At 40.1% G+C, this 21,242-nt stretch overlaps 1 protein-coding gene across 31 annotated transcripts in view; it reads left to right on the top strand.

Annotated features, from left to right (window-relative positions):
• Nucleotides 1-21,242, top strand: part of LIMCH1 (LIM and calponin homology domains 1) — a 385,789-nt gene that overhangs the window by 41,227 nt on the left and 323,320 nt on the right. For 10 of the 31 annotated variants that reach the window (XM_081591105.1, XM_081591275.1, XM_081591132.1 and 7 more), the window contains one exon: nucleotides 21,021-21,107. The exons of 19 other annotated variants lie outside the window; for them this stretch is intronic. In XM_081591105.1, the coding sequence (XP_081447231.1) occupies nucleotides 21,099-21,107 (9 nt within the window). In that variant the 5' untranslated portion in view covers nucleotides 21,021-21,098. Of the gene's footprint in view, nucleotides 1-9,095; nucleotides 9,175-21,020; nucleotides 21,108-21,242 lie in introns of those variants that run through there. 2 more of the 31 variants (XM_081591125.1, XM_081591294.1) reach the window with 1 other exon arrangement.

The raw sequence follows: 21,242 nt of genomic DNA, 5'->3' as shown, positions 1-21,242 counted from the left end.
GAGAATCAACATGTACTTCTAACTGTAGTTGATCCTGTATCATGATTTATGTATAAGGAATTCAGTAGGAGATATTCTGATGTATAATCATTTAACCTAATCCAATCTATTTGGATAAACAGTGAGTATAAGATGGTCTCTCTAGATATATTTTCCAAAATGGATCAAGTCTTTTAAACTATAAAAGTGCAAACGATAGCAACAATAAACAATACAGGGATAAAAGAGCCTGTGAGCCAAGACTGTTACCTTTTACAGATGATTACTCACGATATGGACCATTTATACCTAAACCCATGTTGCTCAAAATTTTGCTTGATTTGGAGCTTTTTGTTGCAACAAAATCTTCCAGAGATTTTGGGTTTTCTCAAATTTTATTTTTTTAAAAATCAGCATGCAATAATAATTACTGCCTCCCTGTTAGCAGAGAGCTTGAATTCAGCAGTTCTCAGCTCTGGCTGCACATTGGAATCACTTGGGAGCTTTTGATTTAAAATGATCTGGATCAGGGCCTGGGCACTGTTATTTCATAAAAGTTTCCCCCGAGTGACTCCACTGTGCAGCCAGGGTGGAGAAGCTAGCAGATGATAAAACAAGCAACAGTTGGTTGCACAGGGCAATATTGGCAGATGTAAGATTTCAAGCATATTTTAATCATTATTTCTGTGGGGGTGTGTGAAGGGATGTGCATCCTGGGAATATAGTTATAGTTTCTGCCAACAACATCATTCCTAGTTCGTATGATGGACTAAAATAATCAGTATTTCATGGTGGACTCTAAAGAAGAGTATGAAACTCCAGATACCCGAGCACATTTGACAACGGTTTCTTTTAGGAGAATCTTTGTTTTTTCTGCATCAAAACAGAGATGTCCCAGAGTGTAAGCTCATAGAGTGTTCTTTATGTGAATACATTCATTAATAAAAAATCTTGAGCACCTACAATGTGCTAGGTACTCCCAGGCACTGAATGCCCAAGGAAGAATAAGACATAGATTCTTGCTTCAAATGAGTGACTCTTCCTCTCAGTGTAGGAAATAGGCAGGTCTACAAATAAGAGGAAACAAAAGCAAGAAAAGTTAACTGTTTTTAAAACAGCATAGCACCAACCAGTCAGAATAATCCAATTACAGTGATGCCAGTCACAGATAGTTGGTTCAGTGCCTACTGGCTGCCCTGAATATAGGTAACAGAAAGTATAATATTTTATTTATTTATTTTTATTTATTTATTTATTTATTTTTAAACTGACTACCACCTTTATTTCACCTCATCACTCACAACATTTAGAGACAGATGGTTTTTCCTTTTAGATGCAAAATTTAGAGTAACCTCTTTATTTATTTATTTTTTTAAATTATTTATTTTAGTTGGGGGCTAATTACTTTACAATATTGTAGTGGTTTTTGCCACACATTGACATGAATCAGCCATGGTTTTACATGTGTTCCCCATTCTGAACCCCCCTCCCACCTCCCTCCCCATCCCATCCCTCTGGGTTATCCCATTGCCCCAGCCCTGAGCATTTGTCTCATGCATCGAACATGGAATGGTGTTCTGTTTCACATATGATAATGTACATGTTTCAATGCTATTCTCCCAGAACGTCCCACCCTCACCTTCTCCCTCAGAGTCCTTAAGACTGTTCTATGCATCTGTGTCTCTTATTCTGTCTCACATATAGGGTTATCATTACCATCTTTCAAATTCCATATATATGCATTAGTATACTGTATTGGTGTTTTTCTTTCTGGCTTACTTCACTCTTTATAATGGGCTCCAGTTTCATCTATCTCAATAGAACCGATTCAAATGTATTTTTTTTAATGGCTGAGTAATATTCCATTGTGTATGTGTACCACAGCTTCCTTATCCATTCGTCTGCTGATGGACATCTAGGTTGCTTCCATGTCCTGGCTATTGTAAACAAAAGTGAAAGTCATCTGGTCATGTCTGACCCTTTGCAACCCTATTGACTGTAGCCCTCCAGGCTTCTCTGTCCATGGAATTCTCCAGGCAAGAATACTGGAGTGGGGTGCCATTCCCTTCTCCAGGAGATCATCACGACCCAGGGAATGAACCTCAGTCTCCTGCAGTACAGGTAGATTCTTTACCATCCAGGCCATTAGGGAAGCCTGTAATATTTTAAATACCCAAAGACAAATGTAAACAAGAGGGAGCAGAGAGCATAGAACACTTTTATAATTCCAAATTCTGATTTCCCTCATAGAGGAAAGAGAATGAGTATGGTTGGTTGCACCCACCTTCATCCTGTCCAATATGCATCCTTTGCCAAGTGAATGCAATTCTTCTTACTAAAGAGGTGGAGTCTATTTCCCTACCCTGTGGATTGGGGAAGGCGTTTGACTTGCTTTGGGGAATAGAATGTGGCAGAAGTGATGATGTGTCAGTTCCAAGCTTATCTGTAAAATGCCTTGAGGAACTCAGCTTTCTCTTGCTCCTCTGCCATTGCTGTGACCAGATGCCTGAGACAGCCTGAAAGAAGATGAACGACCATGGACACAGCCAAGTTGCCCCAGTTGTCCCAGACGTGGCTATATTCTAGGTCTGCAAACAGCCAGGACCTCTAGCAGGGTTCCTCAACAGTGGCACTGTTGACATTTGAAGCTGGCTAATTCTTTGTTGTGGGGGTTGTCCATTTTAGGATGTTTAGCATCCTCCCAGGCCTCTACCCACTAGATGCTGGTAACACCCACCTCCCTCCAGTTGTAACAAGCAAAAAAGTCTCCAGACATTCCAGATATCCCCCTATGAGAGAAAACTACCCCTGATTGAGAACCACTGCCCTAGACTTATGAGGGTGTCCATCCAAGACCAGCAGAGCTACCTAGATGTTGACCCCAGGTACATGAGCAATAAATGCTTATTGTTGTTTGCCACTGAGATTTGTGGTTATTGTATAGTATTATTGTGAACTACATAGCTAGTACAATGAGTGCAAACATGGAAATGTGAAAATGGGAAGTAGAACTGGATAATAGCAAGTAGTCCAATGTGTTGAAAGCATGAAGAATGGGTTTGTAGTAGAATGGGTTAGTATGAGGTACATGCAAGACTGAAAACCTTAGTTAGGGGCTGTATCCATGGAGACTTTAGGTGACTTGGTGTGAAATGTGAACATGATTATTCATGGGCAAGGGAGAGCTGTGAGAAGTTTTATGTTGTTGTTGTTCAGTTGCTCAGTCATATCCAGCTCTTTGCGACTCTATGAACTGTAGTACGCCAGGCTTTCCTGTCCTTCACCAACTCCCGGAGCTTGCTCAAACTCATGCCCATTGCATCGGTCATGCCATCCAACCATCTAATCCTCTGTCGTCTCCTTCTCCTCCTGCCTTCTATCTTTCCCAGTATCAGGGTCTTTTCCAGTGAATCGGCTCTTCCCATCAGATGGCCAAAATATTGGAGCTTCACCTTCAGCATCAGTCCTTTCAATGACTACTCAGCGTTGATTTCCTTTAGGATTGGCTGGTTTGATCTCCTTGCAGTACAAGGAACTCTCAAGAATCTCCAACACCACAATTCACAAGCATCAGTTCATTGGTGCTCAGCCTTCTTTATGGTCTAACTCTCACATCCATACATGACTACTGAAAAAACCATAGCTTTGACTATACAGACCTTTGTCAGTAAAGTAATGTCTCTGCTTTTTAATATGCTGTCTAGGTTTGTCATAGCTTTTCTTCCAAGGAGCAAGCATCTTGTAATTTCATGGCTGCAGTCACTGTCTATAGTGATTTTGGAGTCCAAGAAAATAAAGTCTCTCACTGTTTCCATTGGTCCCCATCCATATGCCCTGAAGTGATGACACCAGATGCCATGATCTTAGTTTTCTGTATGTTGAGTTTTAAGACAGCTTTTTCACTGTCCTCTTTCATCTTCATTAAGAGGCTCTTTAGTTCTTCTTCGCTTTCTTCCATAAGGGTGGTGTCATCTGCATATATGAGGTTATTGATATTTCTCCTGCAGTCTCGATTCCAGCTTTTGCTTCATCCAGCCTAGAATTTTTCATGATATACTCTGTATATAAATTAAATAAACAGGATGACAATATACAGCCTTGATGTACTCCTTTCCCAATTTTAAACCAATCAGTTGTTCCATGTTCAGTTCTAACTGTTGCTTCTTGATCTGCATACAGATTTCTCAGGAGGCAGGTAAGGTGGTCTGGTATTCCTGTTTGTTGTGATACACATAGTCAAAGGCTTTAACATAGTCAGTGAAGCAGAAGTAGATGTTTTTCTGGAATTCTCTTGCTTTTTCTGTGATCCGGTGGATGTTGGCAATTTGATCTCTGTTTCCTCTGCCTTTTCTAAATCCAGCTTGTACAGCTGGAAGTTCTCGATTCACGTGCTATTGAAATTTAGCTTAGAGGGTTTTGAGCATGAACTTGCTAGTATGTGAAATGAGCGCAGTTGTGCGGTAATTTGAACATTCTTTGGCATTGCCCTTCTTTGGGATTGGAATGAAAACTGACCTTTTCCAGTCCTATGGCCACTGCTGAGTTTTCCAAATTTGCCGACATATAGAGTTTTATGTATGTATATATTATTTATTTGGGGGCTTCCCTGGTGGCTCAGAGGTAAAGAAGCCACCTGCTAATGCAGGAGATATGGAAGACTGGGGTTTGATCCCTGAGTTGGGAAGATCCCCTGGATAGAGAAGTGGCAACCCACTCCAGGATTCTTGCCTGGGAAATCCCATGGACAGAGGAGCCTGAGAGGCTATAGTCCATGGGATTACAAAGAGTCGGACATGACTTAGCAACTAAACAACAGCATTATTTATTCATAGCAGAGAGAACAGAATAATTAGTCTGTACTTTAGGCAGTCATAGGTAGAGGGAATTGGAGGTGGGAGGGAAGGTTTTGCAGTGGTTCAATGGGTATAGAAGGCCTGAATTAGGGAATTATTGTAGGTTTGAAAAGGATGGTTGCCAGAGACATAATTGATACAGTTTGGGAACAAGTACATTGCTGCCTTTGCACATTTGGTTTCCTCCATGTGAAATGTCCCCTTTTCTCTGGGGATCCTCTATTCAATATTCAGGATTCAGCAAGAAAGTCTTTTTAGTGACATCTTCCATGTTTTATGAAGGTAGAGCTTTTCTAGCTCATATCACTGTTTTTTTCCTGTCGTTCAGTTCAGTTCAGTCGCTCCGTCGTGTCTGACTCTTTGCGACCCCATGAATTGCAGCGCGCCAGGCCTCTCTGTCCATCACCAACTCCCGGAGTCTACCCAAACCCATGTCCGTCGAGTCAGTGATGCCATCCAACCATCATCCTCTGTCATCCCCTTCTCCTCCTGCCCCCAATCCTACCCAGCATCAGGGTCTTTTCCAATGAGTCAACTCTTTGCATGAGGTGGCCAAAGTATTGGAGTTTCAGCTTCAACCTCAGTCCTTCCAATGTACACCCAGGATTGATCTCCTTTAGGATGAATTGATTGGATCTCCTTGCAGTCCAAGGGACTCTCAAAAGTCTTCTTCAACACCACAGTTCAAAAGCATCAATTCTTCGGCGCTCAGCTTTCTTCACCATCCAATTCTCACATCCATACATGACCACTGGAAAAACCATAGCCTTGACTAGACAGACTTTTGTTGGCAAAGTAATGTCTCGGCTTTTAAATGTGTTATCTAGGTTGGTCATAACTTTCCTTCCAAGGAGTAAGCGTCTTTTAATTTCATGGTGGCAATCACCATCAGCAGTGATTTTGGAGCCCCAAAATAAAGTCTGACACTGCTTCCACTGTTTCCCCATCTATTTCCCATGAAGTGATGGGACCAGATGCCATGATCTTAGTTTTCTGTACGTTAAGCTTTAAGCCAACTTTTTCACTCTCCTCTTTCACTTTCATCAAGAGGCTCTTTAGTTCTTCTTCACTTTCTGCCATAAGGGTGGTGTCATCTGCATATCTGAGGTTATTGATATTTCTCCTGACAGTCTTGATTCCTGCTTGTGCTTCTTCCAGCCCAGCGTTTCTCATGATGTACTCTGCATATAAGTTAAATAAGCAGGGTGACAATATACAGCCTTGACATACTCCTTTTCCTATTTGGAACCAGTCTGTTGTTCCATGTCCAGTTCTAACTGTTGCTTCCTGACCTGCATACAGGTTTCCCAAGAGACAGGTCAAATGGTCTGGTATTCCCATCTCTTTCAGAATTTTCCACAGTTTATTGTGATCCACACAGTCAAATGTTAATCTTTTTAGCATTGTATTTTTCATCTTTTTAATAAAGCAATTGTAAGTCTGTTTCTTGACTATTACCAACTGGTAATTCCCTTATTGTGTGTGTGTTAGTTGCTCAGTCATGTCCAACTCTTTGCAACCCCACAGACTGTAGCCCTCCAGCCTCCTCTGTCCATGGGATTCTCCAGCAAGAATACTGGAGTGGCTTGCCATTCCCTTCTCCAGAGGATCTTCCTGACCCAGAAATCGACCCTGTTCTCCTGCTTTGCAGGCAGATTCTTTACCATTTGAGCTACAGGGAAGTCCTTAATAATTCCTTTAAGCACCTACTTTGTATTTGGCACCGTGGTAGGTTCTTAGGAGACAGCTGTGAATTCAAGAGGTGTATACTTTCCTAGAGCTTATGGTCTGTCCAGTGGAGCAACACACAGATGAACAAGCAATCACAGTATGTGCTGTGAAGAGGGGAGTAAAGAAGAGTGTGGGGGAACTTAATCTGGAACAAAGGGTGCCAGTGAAGGCCTCCTGGATGAAAGAAATGGCAAAGAGGCAGAATTTGGTAGCAGAAGAGTTAAACCAGAAAACTGTGGTTTTTATAGCCCTAGGTTGAGAGAAGACACAGCACATATGAGAAACAGAAGAAAACTCAGCAAAGCTTGACCATAAAGGGTCTTGTCAATTATGATCAGAGATGTGCTGGGCAAAAATTACATTGATTTTTAATCCTGACTGTACATCAGAACCACTTAATGGAACTTTTAATAACATGGGTACCTGAATCTCACTCCAAACCACTGAATCATTATGACCAGAGTATGTGGCTTATATGTGTATGCATATGTATCTAAAGCTCCCTGATGTGTGGGCAGACTTGATTGCTCTAGGCCTACAGTAGAGAGAAAGGACTGGAGGAAGGGCATGATTGGATCAAGGGAAAACGGAGGTATCAAGTGATCTTGGTGGGTAATAATGGTGTGAATGGAATTGAAGAAAACAAGTACAGAGTAAGAGATATTGAGGAATTAAACCAATAGAACTCAAGATTGATTGGTTGTTGGGGGATGGAAGAGTATGGTTCAAGGAAGACTTCCAGGCCTCTAGCATGATCATGGAGAGGTAGGTAGTGTGTTTTACTGATATAGGAAGTGTTGGACGATATAGGAAATGCAGGTTTCATGAAGAAGATAAGGTTTTTAGTTTTATTTGAGTTTGAGATGCTCAGTGAAACCTCCACATAGGATTGTCCACTAGATAATTGGTTTTAAGAATCTGGAGTTTAGGAGAAATAACTAGCCTGGAGATGAAAGAACAGTAGATCATCACTGTCTGATGATCTACATCATTGGAGCCTATGACAGTGGGTGAAATAGACCAGGGAGTATGTGAGAAGGAAAAAGGGAACTGGGAAGAGCTGCAGCATTTAAGAGATGAGTAGAAAAGGAACCCTACTAAAAAACAGATAGGAAAGTAAGGAATGTTGGTGGACAACTAAGAGGCTGGAGTCTTGGGCGCTCATGGAAGACAAGTTTTCAAGAAGGAAGGGGTGAACACCGTTGTCAAAGGCTGCCAGAAAGACAGAAAATGAACTAAAAACTGACCACTGGCTTTGGCTGCTGAAGGCTGTTGGCGATTTTGGCTGGAGCCGGTTCAGTGGAGTGGTGGAGTAGAAACCAGACTGTGGGGGGGTGAGCAGTGAGAGGGAGGTAAGAAAGTGTGGACAGTGAAAAGGCCTTCATATTAGGTTCTGCTTTTGTGGTGCTCATGGAATCCTCTGCACTATAATTTTAAATAGGTGAAAGAATGGAGAATGGTGGAGGAAGGGGCTAAGGTGATGCAAAATTTTTAGCCTGGTTGATTGGTCACATTGTAATGGCATTTGTTGAGATTTGCAAAGCAGGAAGAACAGCCTGAGTTGGTTTTTGTGTTTTAGGTGTGCCAGGGGTAGATCCTAGGTGGGATTTTGGACGTGTTGAATTATGATGTTCTTTTTTCTGATCATTCTGTGAGTAGAACATTATCTTCAAAATCCAGTCTAAATACAACCAGGGAAATTGGTTAACTTGGCAGATAACCAAAATTAGGTTTTCCCTTAACTTTATAAGCTTGGGGGAATGTAATAGAACTTACATAAAAAAAGAATAAGAAATATAGGAATTTAAGATAAAAGTAATAAAAAATATCTTCCTAGGTGTAAGTGAACTAGAATTGATGCAAGGGAGAACATATCCTCTTTGGATGAGCAGGTAGGACTACTCCTGTTATGGTATTTTCAAGTTGAAAATCTGACTTTTCAATGTATTTAACTTCTCCATTCTTTCAAGTTGGGAAAATTCAGTTGTACTCTGGACCAATGTAGAATTGTGATCTGGCTGTGTTCCACTTGAGCAGGCTTTGTTTCCTTAATGAATGCACTTCCTTCATCTGTTAGTGATAAGAAGGCAAGTGAAGAATTCTTATCTGCATATATGGATTGAACATCTGTTTCTGTTCTACTGTTTCAGCTAGACTTCTTTGCTAGGAAATTAATGCAAATAAGGAAGCCCTCTCTTATGTAAAGCCACTTTAGATCGAGAGTTATCTGAGCACCTTATATGGATTAAATTGATAATTCAGATCTTTTATTGATATTTCAAGTGATGCAGAAATCATTGTCATGTGTTCCCTAAATGTTGCAATAAATTAAGGAAATGTAATTTTGTGGATAATGACTCCCAAGAGAAATCTATGGGTGTTCAAAATTGTCAGAGTGCTGTAACACATTTTATTCTGCCTATAAACAGTGTTCCAGAAAGAAGAGCAAAAAAAAAAAAATCACCATGGAAACTTGGTAGAATGCTCTCATTTGTTTTTCTGAAAGAAAAATTCTAAAACTAGATAATGAAGTATAAAAGAGCAATGCAGACTGTGTAGCTGGCTTCCAGGAAGTGAACTCAAAAAAGAATGGATTTGATGCCCTGTGTGGGTCAGTGTTATTTATGATCTCATTTCCCTTTTCTCATGAAAAAAGGCTATAAAAAGGTCCGACAAATAGCCTGTTGAGTTTTTCTTTGTAGTACAACCTTTTTGGAGACGCTTCCAAGGGGCAAGGATGAATGGCGAACTATAGGAGTTGGTAGAGGAAGACCCTTGAGGTTCCGTTAGACATCATCTTGACCACTGGAATAGTGTTACTAGAATGACTTGATTATAACACTTTTGAGAAGGGGAAGATAAATATCAAAAAAGATATAATACATAGTCAATGAATTGATGCACTGATCAGTAAGAACTAAAAAGTGAAATCAAATCCACCACCGTTTTTGTGGACGGACTGGCAGGCAAGCCAGTTGTCAACAGGACATTGAGTTGTAGTACCAAACTGGTCATCTGGAACTCAGTGTCTGACCTCCAAAAGGTAGGGCTTCTGTGCTCCGTCTTGGAGAAGCACCATCAGACTTACAGGGACACCATTACATGTATTCAGTAGGGGACAGAGGAAGCACTCAGGCATAGAGCCCAACTGACCAGGTTGGAGTTCCAGCTACACCATTAGTAGCTTAGGAAGGTTGCCTAATCTCTCCCAACTTCCATTTCCTTATCTATGAAATGATTATGATAATAGCACCTATCTCATAGAGCTGTTTTGAGGAATAAATGAATGAATATATAAAAGAAATGTCTGAAACAGAAAGCACCAACTGTTAGCTCTGGTTATTCAAGAATCTATGAGCAAAGCTATTTTGGCTGTGATTTTCTCTGGATTGGATGTTTACAAAATGACCAGCCAAGCAGTTACTTTCTGTTGTTGTTGTGCTTTAGCAATTGCTTTTTTTTTTTCTGAAAAAAAAAAAGCAATTAGTTTTGATGAATTAAAATGGGATAAATATAAACAGGGAGGAGAGATATTGAAACTCACTTTTCAATCACATGGCAGCATGTGCAATACTGGAAGACAGCTGATAAAACATTCTAGTCTGAAGCATTTAGGAAAGTGGCTCTTTAGCAAAGGTATATCAAAAGGGCAGCCTGGATAATCATTAGATCAGTTCAAGGGTGGGGTTTCTGATGTGCACCAAACTCAGGGGTGACTTTTCTGGTGTGAACTATAGGAAAATAAATTGCATACTTTTGTTTCTTTTGTTTGTTTCTTTTTTTTTTTTTTTTTAGTTAAGTAGCCTCATACCTGTATGCTGTGGTGGATGCTGCAGCTTTTGGTACAAAGGAGTCTTTTCGATTATCTAGGCTATCCTTTTCTCACTCTGAAGAGTGATGAAGAATTGGTTACCAGAAAGCGCAAAAAGAATGAAACAGTTTTACTTCTTAGACACAAATTCTTATTGATGATAATAATTAAGTAAATACTCATGCATGTTGTATTTTTTAAAAAATTAAGCAAACCTTTCTTTCATTTTCTTATTATAAAGATATGGAAATACAGCAAATCAGAAAAAATACAGCAAATCAGAAAATATAAGTGCAAAGAAAAATGTTCATAAATCCTTTCACATGGAAATCTACCATCTGAACATTATTTAGGTACATAAACACATTTTTATTTAAAAGGGGATCATAGAAGTCCTATTTTAAAATATAAATGGATTTCCTCTACAATGAATATATGTCTATAATATAATTGAGCAACTTATTTTAAAAGATATACTAATAAAAAAGTATTGAATCATTACTCTAATCAACATGTAAGGTTTTACAATTTTTGTAAACCTATTGTTAACTAACCAGGACTGGCCACTTGCCAACTGTGCATAACAATGAAATTTCTTTAACTTAAAAGATTATTTATTTTAACAGCCAAAGAAGCAGGTACCCTCTGCATATGTACACAATGGGGGACATTTCTTGATAAAGACATTTCATTTGATGAAAAATCTATATCAGTTTTATACAGGAGGTATAGTAGTATTCAGTGGAGGACCTGAGTGATGAGCAAAGAAATAGTAGGTAATTACTTTAGAAATCTGCATTTGGCAACTGTTTCCCAACTATTGCCAATTAAAACTTGATATTCAGTTTCTTAAAAACTTAACTTACTATAGACGCAACAATCCTACTTCTAGGTATTTATATAAGAGAATTGAAAACATGTATTAATATTTATACAAAAACTTGTGCATGATGGTTCATAGCAGTATTATTCATAATAGCCAGTAGGTGAAATCAGCCCAAGTGTCTATGAACAGGAGAATGTATTACAAAAGGTGGTCTATGCATATAATGGAATACTATGCTACTTAGAAATACAAAGGAATAAATTACTGCTCTAGCCTACAACATGGATGAACCTCAAGAGCATTATGTAAATGAAGGAAACCAAATGCCAAAGACATACATTGTATTACTCCATTTATACGAAATGTCTGGAAAAGGCAGATCTATAGAGACAGAAATCAGATTGGCGATTGTCTGGGGCTGGAGGTAAGAGTGGGCATGAACTGGAGGTAGGCATCTGGAGGCTTTTTGAGGTGATAGAAATGTTCTAAAACTGGTTTGTAGTGATGGCTGCACAACTCTATAGATTTACTAAGAATTACTGCATTAGTTATTTACAATGGGTGAATTTTATAGTGTGTAAATCACACATCCTTAAATCTATTTAAAAAAAAACCTTGATGCTCTGTACTTGATTGTCAGTACTTGAAAAAGGAAACTGATAAGATGTCTGCAGCAGAATTTTCCAACCTGTCTGCTCATCAGAATCATTTGGGAAATTTTACAAAAAGAATCTTTGTCATACTAAATGAAGTAAGTCAGACAGAGAAAGACAAATATCAATATCACTTATATGTGGAATCTAAAAGAATTATACAAATGGACTTATTTACAAAACAGAAACAGACTCACAGAGAATGAATTTATGGTTAACTGCAGGGGAAGGGTGGGAGGGGATAGATTGGGAGTTGATTGGGAGTTCGGGATTAACATAGACACACTGCTAAATTTAAAATAGATAACCAACAAGGACCTATTGTTGTATAGCACAGGAAACTCCGCTCAATACTCTTTAATAACCTAAATGGGAAAAGAATTTGAAAAAGAATAGATACATGTATACGTATAACTGAATCACTTTGCTGTATACCTAAAATCAGCACAACACTGTTAATCAATGATACTCCAATATAAAATAAAAATTGTGCTGGGCCTGCCCACAGCCTTGGGGTCTCTGATTTCAGTGACTTTCCTGGGTGGTTGTCATGGCCAGGTGGGTTGGAAACCACTGCTCTGTGACTTTAGATTTGGAACTGTTATAAAAAAAAATCAGAGACCTGCCTGGTCAGCAGTGTAGGTTTCACCTTCCTTTCCAGTCTGTGTTAAATGTATGTCAGATCTCCCCTTCCCCAGCTCCCTATGCTTTCCCTTCCTCATGGAAGCCTTTCTTCCTGTGTTTAAAGCTAGACTTGGTGCTTCTTTGCATTCACTGTAGGGAATTGACACCATGAAAGCATCAACACCGTAGATGGAAAGAAGCATTAGCCACAGAACAAACAACATTCTTCTTTCCCCTAAATCCTGGGTGTCCTCTCTCTGTGACCGTTCTGCCAACTCTTTGCCCCGTACTTCTCCCTCTTATACTTTCCAAAGTTTGGGTGACCCCATGTATTCTTGGTTCTACCTGTTTTTCTCAGAGAGGGGATGCTCTTCAAACTGAGCCTCTCTGCCTCCCTGGATTTCTGAGGACTATAGTTTTCTTCCTTCTGTTGACTGGTGGTTGCATTCATATCCTGTTTAGTTCCTCCCAGGTCATCGACGGAGAAGGCAATGGCACCCCACTCCAGTACTTTTGCCTGGAGAATCCCATGGACGGAGGAGCCTGGTGGGCTGCAGTCCATGGGGTCGCGAAGAGTCGAACACGACTGAGAGACTTCACTTTCCCTTTTCACTTTCATGCATTGGAGAAGGAAATGGCAACCCACTCCAGTGTTCTTGCCTGGAAAATCCCAGGGACGGAGGAGCCTGGTAGGGCTGCCGTCTATGGGGTCACACAGAGTCGGACACAACTGATGTGACTTAGCAGCAGCAGTAGCAGCAGCAGGTCATCGAAGAGCTGCAGAGGTAGTGATGTGTTGGAGGGTCTGCCGTGTATGGTGTGTGATGTTACCATGCATGTATTATCAAATGGCATCAAGGTGTCTAGGCTTTACCATCTGACTAGGGTTGTAAGATACAGAACACAAAAATACATGGTGCCCAGTTATATTTGAGTTTTGAATAAATGACACTGTTTTTAGCATCTCTATGTTCATTTGTCTGAAAATTCAGATCTAATTTTGTATCCTATAATTTATTGGGCAACTGTGAAGTTTTTACCTGACTGCCTTCACTTTTGGCTTCTCCACTCGACTGGTTAGGAATTCAACAGATAACATCTCTGACCTGTTTTTTTTTTTACTCTTCAGTCACTTAGTCATGTCTGACTCTTTGTGACCCCATGGACTGCAGCATGCCAGACTTCCCTGTCCTTCTAATGAAGGACAGGAGTTTGCTCAGACTCATGTCCATTGAGTTGATAATGCCATCCAACCATCTCAGTCTGAAAATTAAGGTAAGTATTACCTGTAAGCATGGGCTCCCCCCCTCCTCAGTGGACTCTAAGGTCATGAGGGGCAGTGGTTAGCCTTATATGCTGAGTTTAGAACTTCTGCTTACATTTTATTGTCTGGGCTTTAATCCAGTGGCTCCACCTAGCTCCCAGAGTGGCTTGGATATAGTTTTTATTCTGGGTAACTTAGTGTCTAAGCTACAGATTGAAGGTTCTATTATATGGGAAGAATTTTGGAACAATTAATAGTCTTTACACATTTTATTTTCTCTCCACAGTACTGTTAAATAAATGCCGTTGATGAAACACAGTTAATAAAACAAAGGGTATTACCCAGTTGCAACAATCAAGAAATTGTTTGGATCATTGCCAAGGATACAGCAAGGGAGATTATTCTGGGACTCATCTCATTTAATCCTGTCATATTGGGAAAATATTTTAATACTTCCATGCTCTACTTTTTCCATTTGTGTGGTCAAACTCAGAGGATGAGGTGATTGGATGGCATCACTGACTCGATGGACATGAGTTTGAGCAACCTCAGGAGTTGTAACTGATGGACGGGGAAGCCTGGCATGCTGCAGTCCGTGGGGTCTCAAAGAGTCGGACATGACTGACCGACTGAACTGACCGACTGTGGTCAGACTCGACTGAAAAAAGCAGGGGTCTATGTTGATTGAGTCCACAGAAGTAATCCTACGATATGACTGAGTGTTGATCCCACATTTGTCAAGGCACCCACATTTTATACAGCTTTTGTATCATCTTCTCTTAGTGACTGAGTGTACGTGAAGGTGCAGTTTTCAAGCATTATGTTCTGAAGTCAGCACACAAAGCAAATATCATGTGTAGTTAAAAATCTTCCTGAGTGTGGGCTGATACAGTGACTCACTTCTAACAAATAGAATATGGAAAGGGGAAAGCAGTATCTTTACAGTGGAGGAAACCGGCACTACCACCTTCCCCGAATATTCAAGGCTAATGTCAATAATAACAACAATAATAAGCCTCATATGCTTTCTGATACGGTGCAATGAGAAGGGCGCTTTATCCCTGTGTTATTCTTCTCCACAGTCCGTACCCCAGTCTAGTCATGAGAAAGCATCGGACAAACCCAAGGGACATTCTACAAAATACCTGACCAAGTACTTTTCAAAAGTGTCAAGATCGTGAAAATCAAGGGAAGATAAAGAAGCTGTCAGTGGTTTGAGGAGACGAAACACAATAAGGACATTAGTGGAAAAACCGGAGAAATCTGAATAAACTTTGTAGTTAACAATATCAGGTCAATGTTAATTTCTTCATTTGAAGAAATGCATGTGGTTAGATAAGTTTACATTAGGGGAAGCTGGGTGAAGGGCACATGGGAACTCTCTTTGTAACTCTTCTTAAATCTGAAGTTATTTTTTGAATGTTCTTTTTTTAAAAAGTACTTCCTAAATTCTTTTGAGAATGTCCTATGTTGTGAATGAGAACCATGTGCTACCTGGAAAGATTAGTGTGTCTGTTTTTCTCCCTGTGTTAGAGCAGATTACTGTTTTACCGATAGATATTTTAAATTAATTTTTATTGGAGTATAGTTGCTTTACAATGTTGTGTTAGTTTCTACTATACAGCAAAGTAAATCAGTTATACATATACATATATCTACTCTTTTTTTAAAAAACATTTATTGTTTGCACTGGGTCTTAGTTGGGGCATGCAGGATCTTTTTTCTTTTTTTAATTGTAGCGTGGGAACTCTACATCAGGTGGGATCTAGTTCCCTGACCAGGCCCCCTGCGTTGGGAGTGTAGAGTTTTAGCCATTGGACCACCAGAGATGTCCTGTAGCCACTCTTTTTCAGATTTTATTCCCATAGATACGTAACATGGGTTCTGGTATTGGTGACACAGTGGTGAACAAAACAATTAAAACAAAAACCTCTGCCCTGATGAAGCTTACATTCTAGAAGGAGGAGATAACAAATAACACAAAATGTATATTAAATAGTTTGAAGTGGTATTGAGAAAAATAAACCTGAGAAGGAAGAAACAAAGTGTTGGAGGGTTGGTAAGCACTTAGATGGAAGGATCAAAGAAGACGGTACTGAGAAGATGACTTTAATGTAAATATATGAGGAAAGTGAGCCATGTGGACTATATAGCTATTTTGGGGGAAAGCCTCCCAGACAGATTAAATAGCATGTGCAAGGGGTGACATACTTACTGACATACTTAGGATACTGTTTGCTTGTTTGAGTTTCAGAGTAGATAATTTTCATTTGGGGTTATGTTGTAAGAAAATCTGTATCCTTAACTCCTGGAATCACACTCAACGTGGGATGCTTATACTATGAGCAGCATATAGGAACTCAGCCTGATTGAAGGAGCAGCCTTGTCCCATCTCATCCAGTGCCATACACTTCTCCAGTAAAATGTCCATGCTATTCAAAATGTTATTTTTCTCTGTTTTTGGTCAAGCACATATGGTTTATATTGAATTTGTTTAAGGCCAGTTGGATGGGACTCCATAGTACGTTCGTGACTGGAAAAGGCTGACTTTCCAGAAAAGGCTGACTTCTTCTTTGATGGCTGCCATTCTTCTCTGACTTTCCCCATTTAGTGCCCACTCTCCTACCAGCTTGCGGAGGGAAGTGCAGGAGGAGGATGCTCTGTGTTTATTCCCTTTGGTTGAAGATGAGAACGTGGCAGCTGCTGCGGGTTGTAAATTAGGGGGATTATGCTCTGCTGTCTGAATGTCACTCTCACGGCAATAAAGTGAGCATTAGTAGAGTATGCAGGGCTGTTGCACCTGGCTTTGGCATGCACTTTGATAAAAGATTCCTTTATTATAGGGCCTTAAAAGGCAGCCTCTTTAAACATACCTGGTGAGAAGGACTGGGCCCGTTACACAGATGTGTGTTCTAGCTACTCACTCATAATATAGCTTGATAGACCTATGAGAGAAGCTGAGCAGCTGAAGGCTCTGTAGGGTGTAAAAGAAAACGAGAGTTGCTCCTATGGAATACGGAATCACAGTTTCGTTTGGAGCTTTAAAACCATGAAACAAAAGGAAAAACACTTTTATCTTGACCTCTTCAACCTCTAAAAATGGCCCTCTTTCTTAGTCATCTGGACTTGTCGGTATGAATATAAACTGTAAAATTGGAAAGACCAGAAGATGCTTGTACAAAAAAAAATAAACTTTCCGTTTCTTTAAAATGTATTTTTATTGTCTGGCTCAGGCTTTTTCATTTTTAGGAGATGTATAAAATGGAACCCTTTCAACTGAGTTATCTCAGCAACTATTTTTACTGTGTCATTAGGAAAAATAACAAGGATTTTGGAATAACAGAAAATGTCCCCAGGTCTGAAATATATGGGTTTAAGTAGAAACTTTATATCTGAGGGCAGATTTTTATCCTTGCTTTGAGGACTGAATTCTTTGTCTATATAAACTTAGTTCACGTAATTTTAAAGTAACTACATAAAGAATTTTCCCTCCATTTCCAAAGGGTGCTATGCCAAAATTGTCCTGTTTTATATATTATTGACAGTTTGTGATTGAGCACCATCTGCACTGCCAGGAAAGGACTGCTGAGTGCATTAAGAAATGAACACTTTCAATAGGACCCTGGTAATGGCAGACTGATAGAATCAGAAGTTGGATTCTTGGGTTACGTTTAAGCCCTCCCAATGAAAAGGACTTTTTTTGTTTATTATGCTATGAAACAAGAATGAAATATTCACTTGCTCAGAATCTGTTAAATTCTTAAATTTCATATAGGAGGTACAGAATAAAGACCTATTGTGGACTAAACCTAATCTGAAAATCTCTATCATACTTCTCTGCAAGCTGGGAAAGCTGGGCGGCTGCACTCTTGGTCTTGGTATTTAAAACCTTTGGATTTCCTGAGATTGGGAGTGGAAGGGAGTGGAAGTGAAAATGCCGAGGAAATTACTGCTCTTCTTGATCTGGGATTGTAAGGGCTTCTGTGACCTTTAATTCAGATTCTTTATTGTGAGTCACCTTCATGTTCCCCTGGAAATCACATGTGTCGCAGAGCACCTAAATAGCTGTCTCCTGATTCTGTAATTGGGAAGTATTTAGGGCAGCACAGATGATTCAGAGAGCATCTTTTGTGGCTGCAGGAGTCTGCATGCTTGGAGACCTGGCAGAACATTGTGGCATTTATATGCCATGCTCAGAGCAAGGCACTGCCTGGATTCAGGTCAGATCAGAAACTAAGGACCTAGCATAAGTTCTCCTTAAAATCTGTGTAGTCATTAAATCTCAGTTAACAGCCTCACTTCCACCTTGGACAAAAGGACAAGATGTACTACTGGATGTCTGAGAATCTGAACTACATGTGCATTTAAAGATTGTATTTGATGCTGACAGCATAAGTAAGACAGGGAGTTGTTGTTTAGTTGCTAAGTCATGTCTTACTCTTTTGGGACACCATGGACTGTGGCCCACCAGGCTCCTCTGTCCATGGGATTTCTCAGGCGAGAATATTGGAGTGGGTTGCCATTTCCTTCTCTGGGGATTTTCCCGACCCAGTGATCGAACCCACGTCTCCTCCTCGTAAGCGGGTTCTTTACCACTGGGCCACCAGGGAAGCCAAAACAGGGAGTACCAGGATTCTGTTCTTTACAGTTCTAGTACTTTTTGTTGTTCAACTAGTTTCTCATAAGGGAAGAGGGAAGAGAAAAAGTTTGCCTATGTTGTATGATTGTTGGGCATCAAATGTTAATTTTAGCAAAATAATCTTATTTGATTCCTGGCAGCTTACCTTGGGAAAGAGTAATTTGATACACTATTTTATACTTTTAAAATGGGTTTTATCAGCTGGATTAGTGGAAGTGAATATACTCATTGGTGACATAATTATTTTTGAACTTAAGAAAGAAGAGAAAATAGACTACACTACGAAAATACTTCTTGGAGGCTAGGTTTCAATTTATACTCTTATAAAAGTGTATTATTTTCCTGTTATGCTTTCAGCTTACCCTCATTCATTCATTCAGCAGATGTTTTTTGAGCACCTATTATGTGTTAGGAACTTTTCTAGCTCCTGCGGGTCCCTGCCTTCAGGAAGCATATATTCTAGAGAGTAAAGACATAAAAGGTAAATATATACATATCAGGTAGTAATAAGTGCTATGGAGAAAAATAAAGCAGGGTAATGAAATACTTGAGAGAGAATATGCTGTGCATGAGGTGGTCAGAGGAGGTCTCCCTGGGAAGATGACATCTGACCCGAGACTTGAAAGGCCCCAGGGAGGAAGCTGTAGGAACGCTGGGGAAGAGAGGCCTTTTGTCAGTGGGAACGAGAAGGAGGGGTGGAGTGGAGGGAGAGGAGGGGACAGAAACAGGAGATTCCCTCGAAGAGACCACGGGACCAGATCTGTAGGATCTCGCAGGCCAAAGTCAAGATTTTTGATTTTTTTCTGTGTGAGTTGTATTCTAAGGTGATTTAGCTCTTCTGCTCAGCCTGTCATCTTCTTCTCATACTATGCCCAGTGGTTTAAAAAAAGAATAACAGAAAACAACCCAGAGTGCAAACAATTGAAATCTGGGTGTCTCTTTCTATTTAAACACTCTTCTTTATATGTGTCATTTGCTGGGGAAAGCAACACTTGCTCCTGACCTATTTACATTTTCTGAGCTCAGTGCCCTTCCCAGTCCAACAGAGTGTACTTAACCCTCTGCAGGGATGCTGTGCTTAGTCACTCAGTTGTGTCTGACTCTTTGTCACCCCATGGACTGTAGCGCGCCAGGCACCTCTGTCTGTGGGGATTCTCCAGGCAAGAATACTGGAGTGAATTGCCCTACCCTCCTCCAGGGGATCTAACCCCTCCAGGGATCGAACCCGAGTCTCCTGCACTGCAGGTGGATTCTTTACCATCTGAGCCACTAGGGAAGCCCAAAAATACTGGAGTGGGTAGCCTATCCCTTCTCCAGGGGATCTTCCCAACCCAGGAATTGAACCAGGGTCTCCTGCATTGCAGGTGGATTCTTTACCAACTGAGCTACCAGGAAGGTTGATAAATTGTTTCAGGATTGCATCATGTGGATTTTTTGGTTGTGTTTGGTTTTTTTGCTGTTCACCTGCATCAGGGTATTTGTAGAAAGTAAGCTTTGAGAAGACAGGTATGTTTTTTAAATAGTGGTATGTTTTTTAAACAAGTATGTTTTTTAAATAGTGGTGATTGTGTTTGACTCCTGGTCATCCAAGCCACCCACCATGGTCACTATGGTTGACGCCCTATGTCCAGCCCCTCCTAGTGAGCTAGTCGTGGGTTTCATGGATCCTAGCCAGGGATTGGATAAGAAATGGGCTGTTAACTCAGTCATGGCCAAAGTTGGGGAGGGAACATTTATGAAGGGTTTCTGGCTTCTAAAAAGGACAGGAAGAGAAGGTTGTCTTTTTTCCTTTGCTCTTGCTGGGTCTGTAAGTAATGCCTGGAACCACAGCAGCCATCTTGCCACCAACCTGAGGATGAAGTCAGTACCTTCTGAGCTGTGGAGTCATCCTGCTCAGGAGCCCACTGCTATGGGCTTCTTATGGTGTGAGATATATAATACATAACCTTATTATTCAAAGCAAGTTGGTTTATTTCATTATAGCTGAAAGGATCCTAACCAACAGAGATTTGTTAATTCCCTTCCTGCAGCTCTTCTCAGAATACATTATATGGATTTACACTTAGTGTTTTCTAGTAATATTTAGCCTCGTGGACTCCCAAGTTACTGAAATGATTTAGAAGATTAAAATAGAAATGTTGTTACATTAAATTGCCTTGTATAATATCTAGAGTTTTGTGTATGTGAAGTGGCTGATAATTTTGTGTGTTTAAAGAGCTGGAAAGACCCTTTAGACAATACTAATTTATTCGAATGATCATACTCTGCTCTTTAACAACATCTGAACTGACAATAGTAGGAAAAAAGATAAATTTTAAGATACAAACCTGTGCCCACATGCCTGAGTTTTTTGAGACTTCTCTTAGATATGCCCAGATACTTCAAAAACTTAAAAAAATTGTTCAAGATCTTTGGTTATGGCTTTATATCCTGTTCATTCACTAGACATAAGCACAGGTGATACTAGCAAATTGTGGCACTAATATACAAGGGTTTCAGGTAGGCCAGAACTGAAGTCTCATCAATTTCTGTATTTTTTTATCATCCAGCAGAGTTTAATGAATTAGGAACCTTACTGCCTTATTTATTTGACCTAATATTTTTGGTATTTTGTCCTAACCCATATATCTCTCTTAATAGTTATAAAAGTTTGCAGTGGAACCTTCTCAAAGGCAAGTGAGCAGATAAAATGAAAAGTTTGGCCAAGACCCTGGGAAAATGCTAACAGTGAGTGTCTTTTCTCCATCTGACCTGAAATCTGAGCAGTTCAGAGGTTCTGCTCAAGGCAGCTCTGTGCATATTTCTCTCATTGTTGAGCCTGCTGTGAGCTACCTGACAGGCTTCTGATAATCAATGCCAAAG

The sequence above is a fragment of the Giraffa tippelskirchi genome, chromosome 1 (assembly GCF_054371585.1).
Source record: "Giraffa tippelskirchi isolate mGirTip1 chromosome 1, T2T-mGirTip1v1.2.pri, whole genome shotgun sequence".
Lineage (NCBI taxonomy): Eukaryota > Metazoa > Chordata > Mammalia > Artiodactyla > Giraffidae > Giraffa > Giraffa tippelskirchi.
The sequence above is the reverse complement of the archived record's forward strand: the minus strand, read 5'-3'. Positions and strand labels throughout refer to the sequence as shown.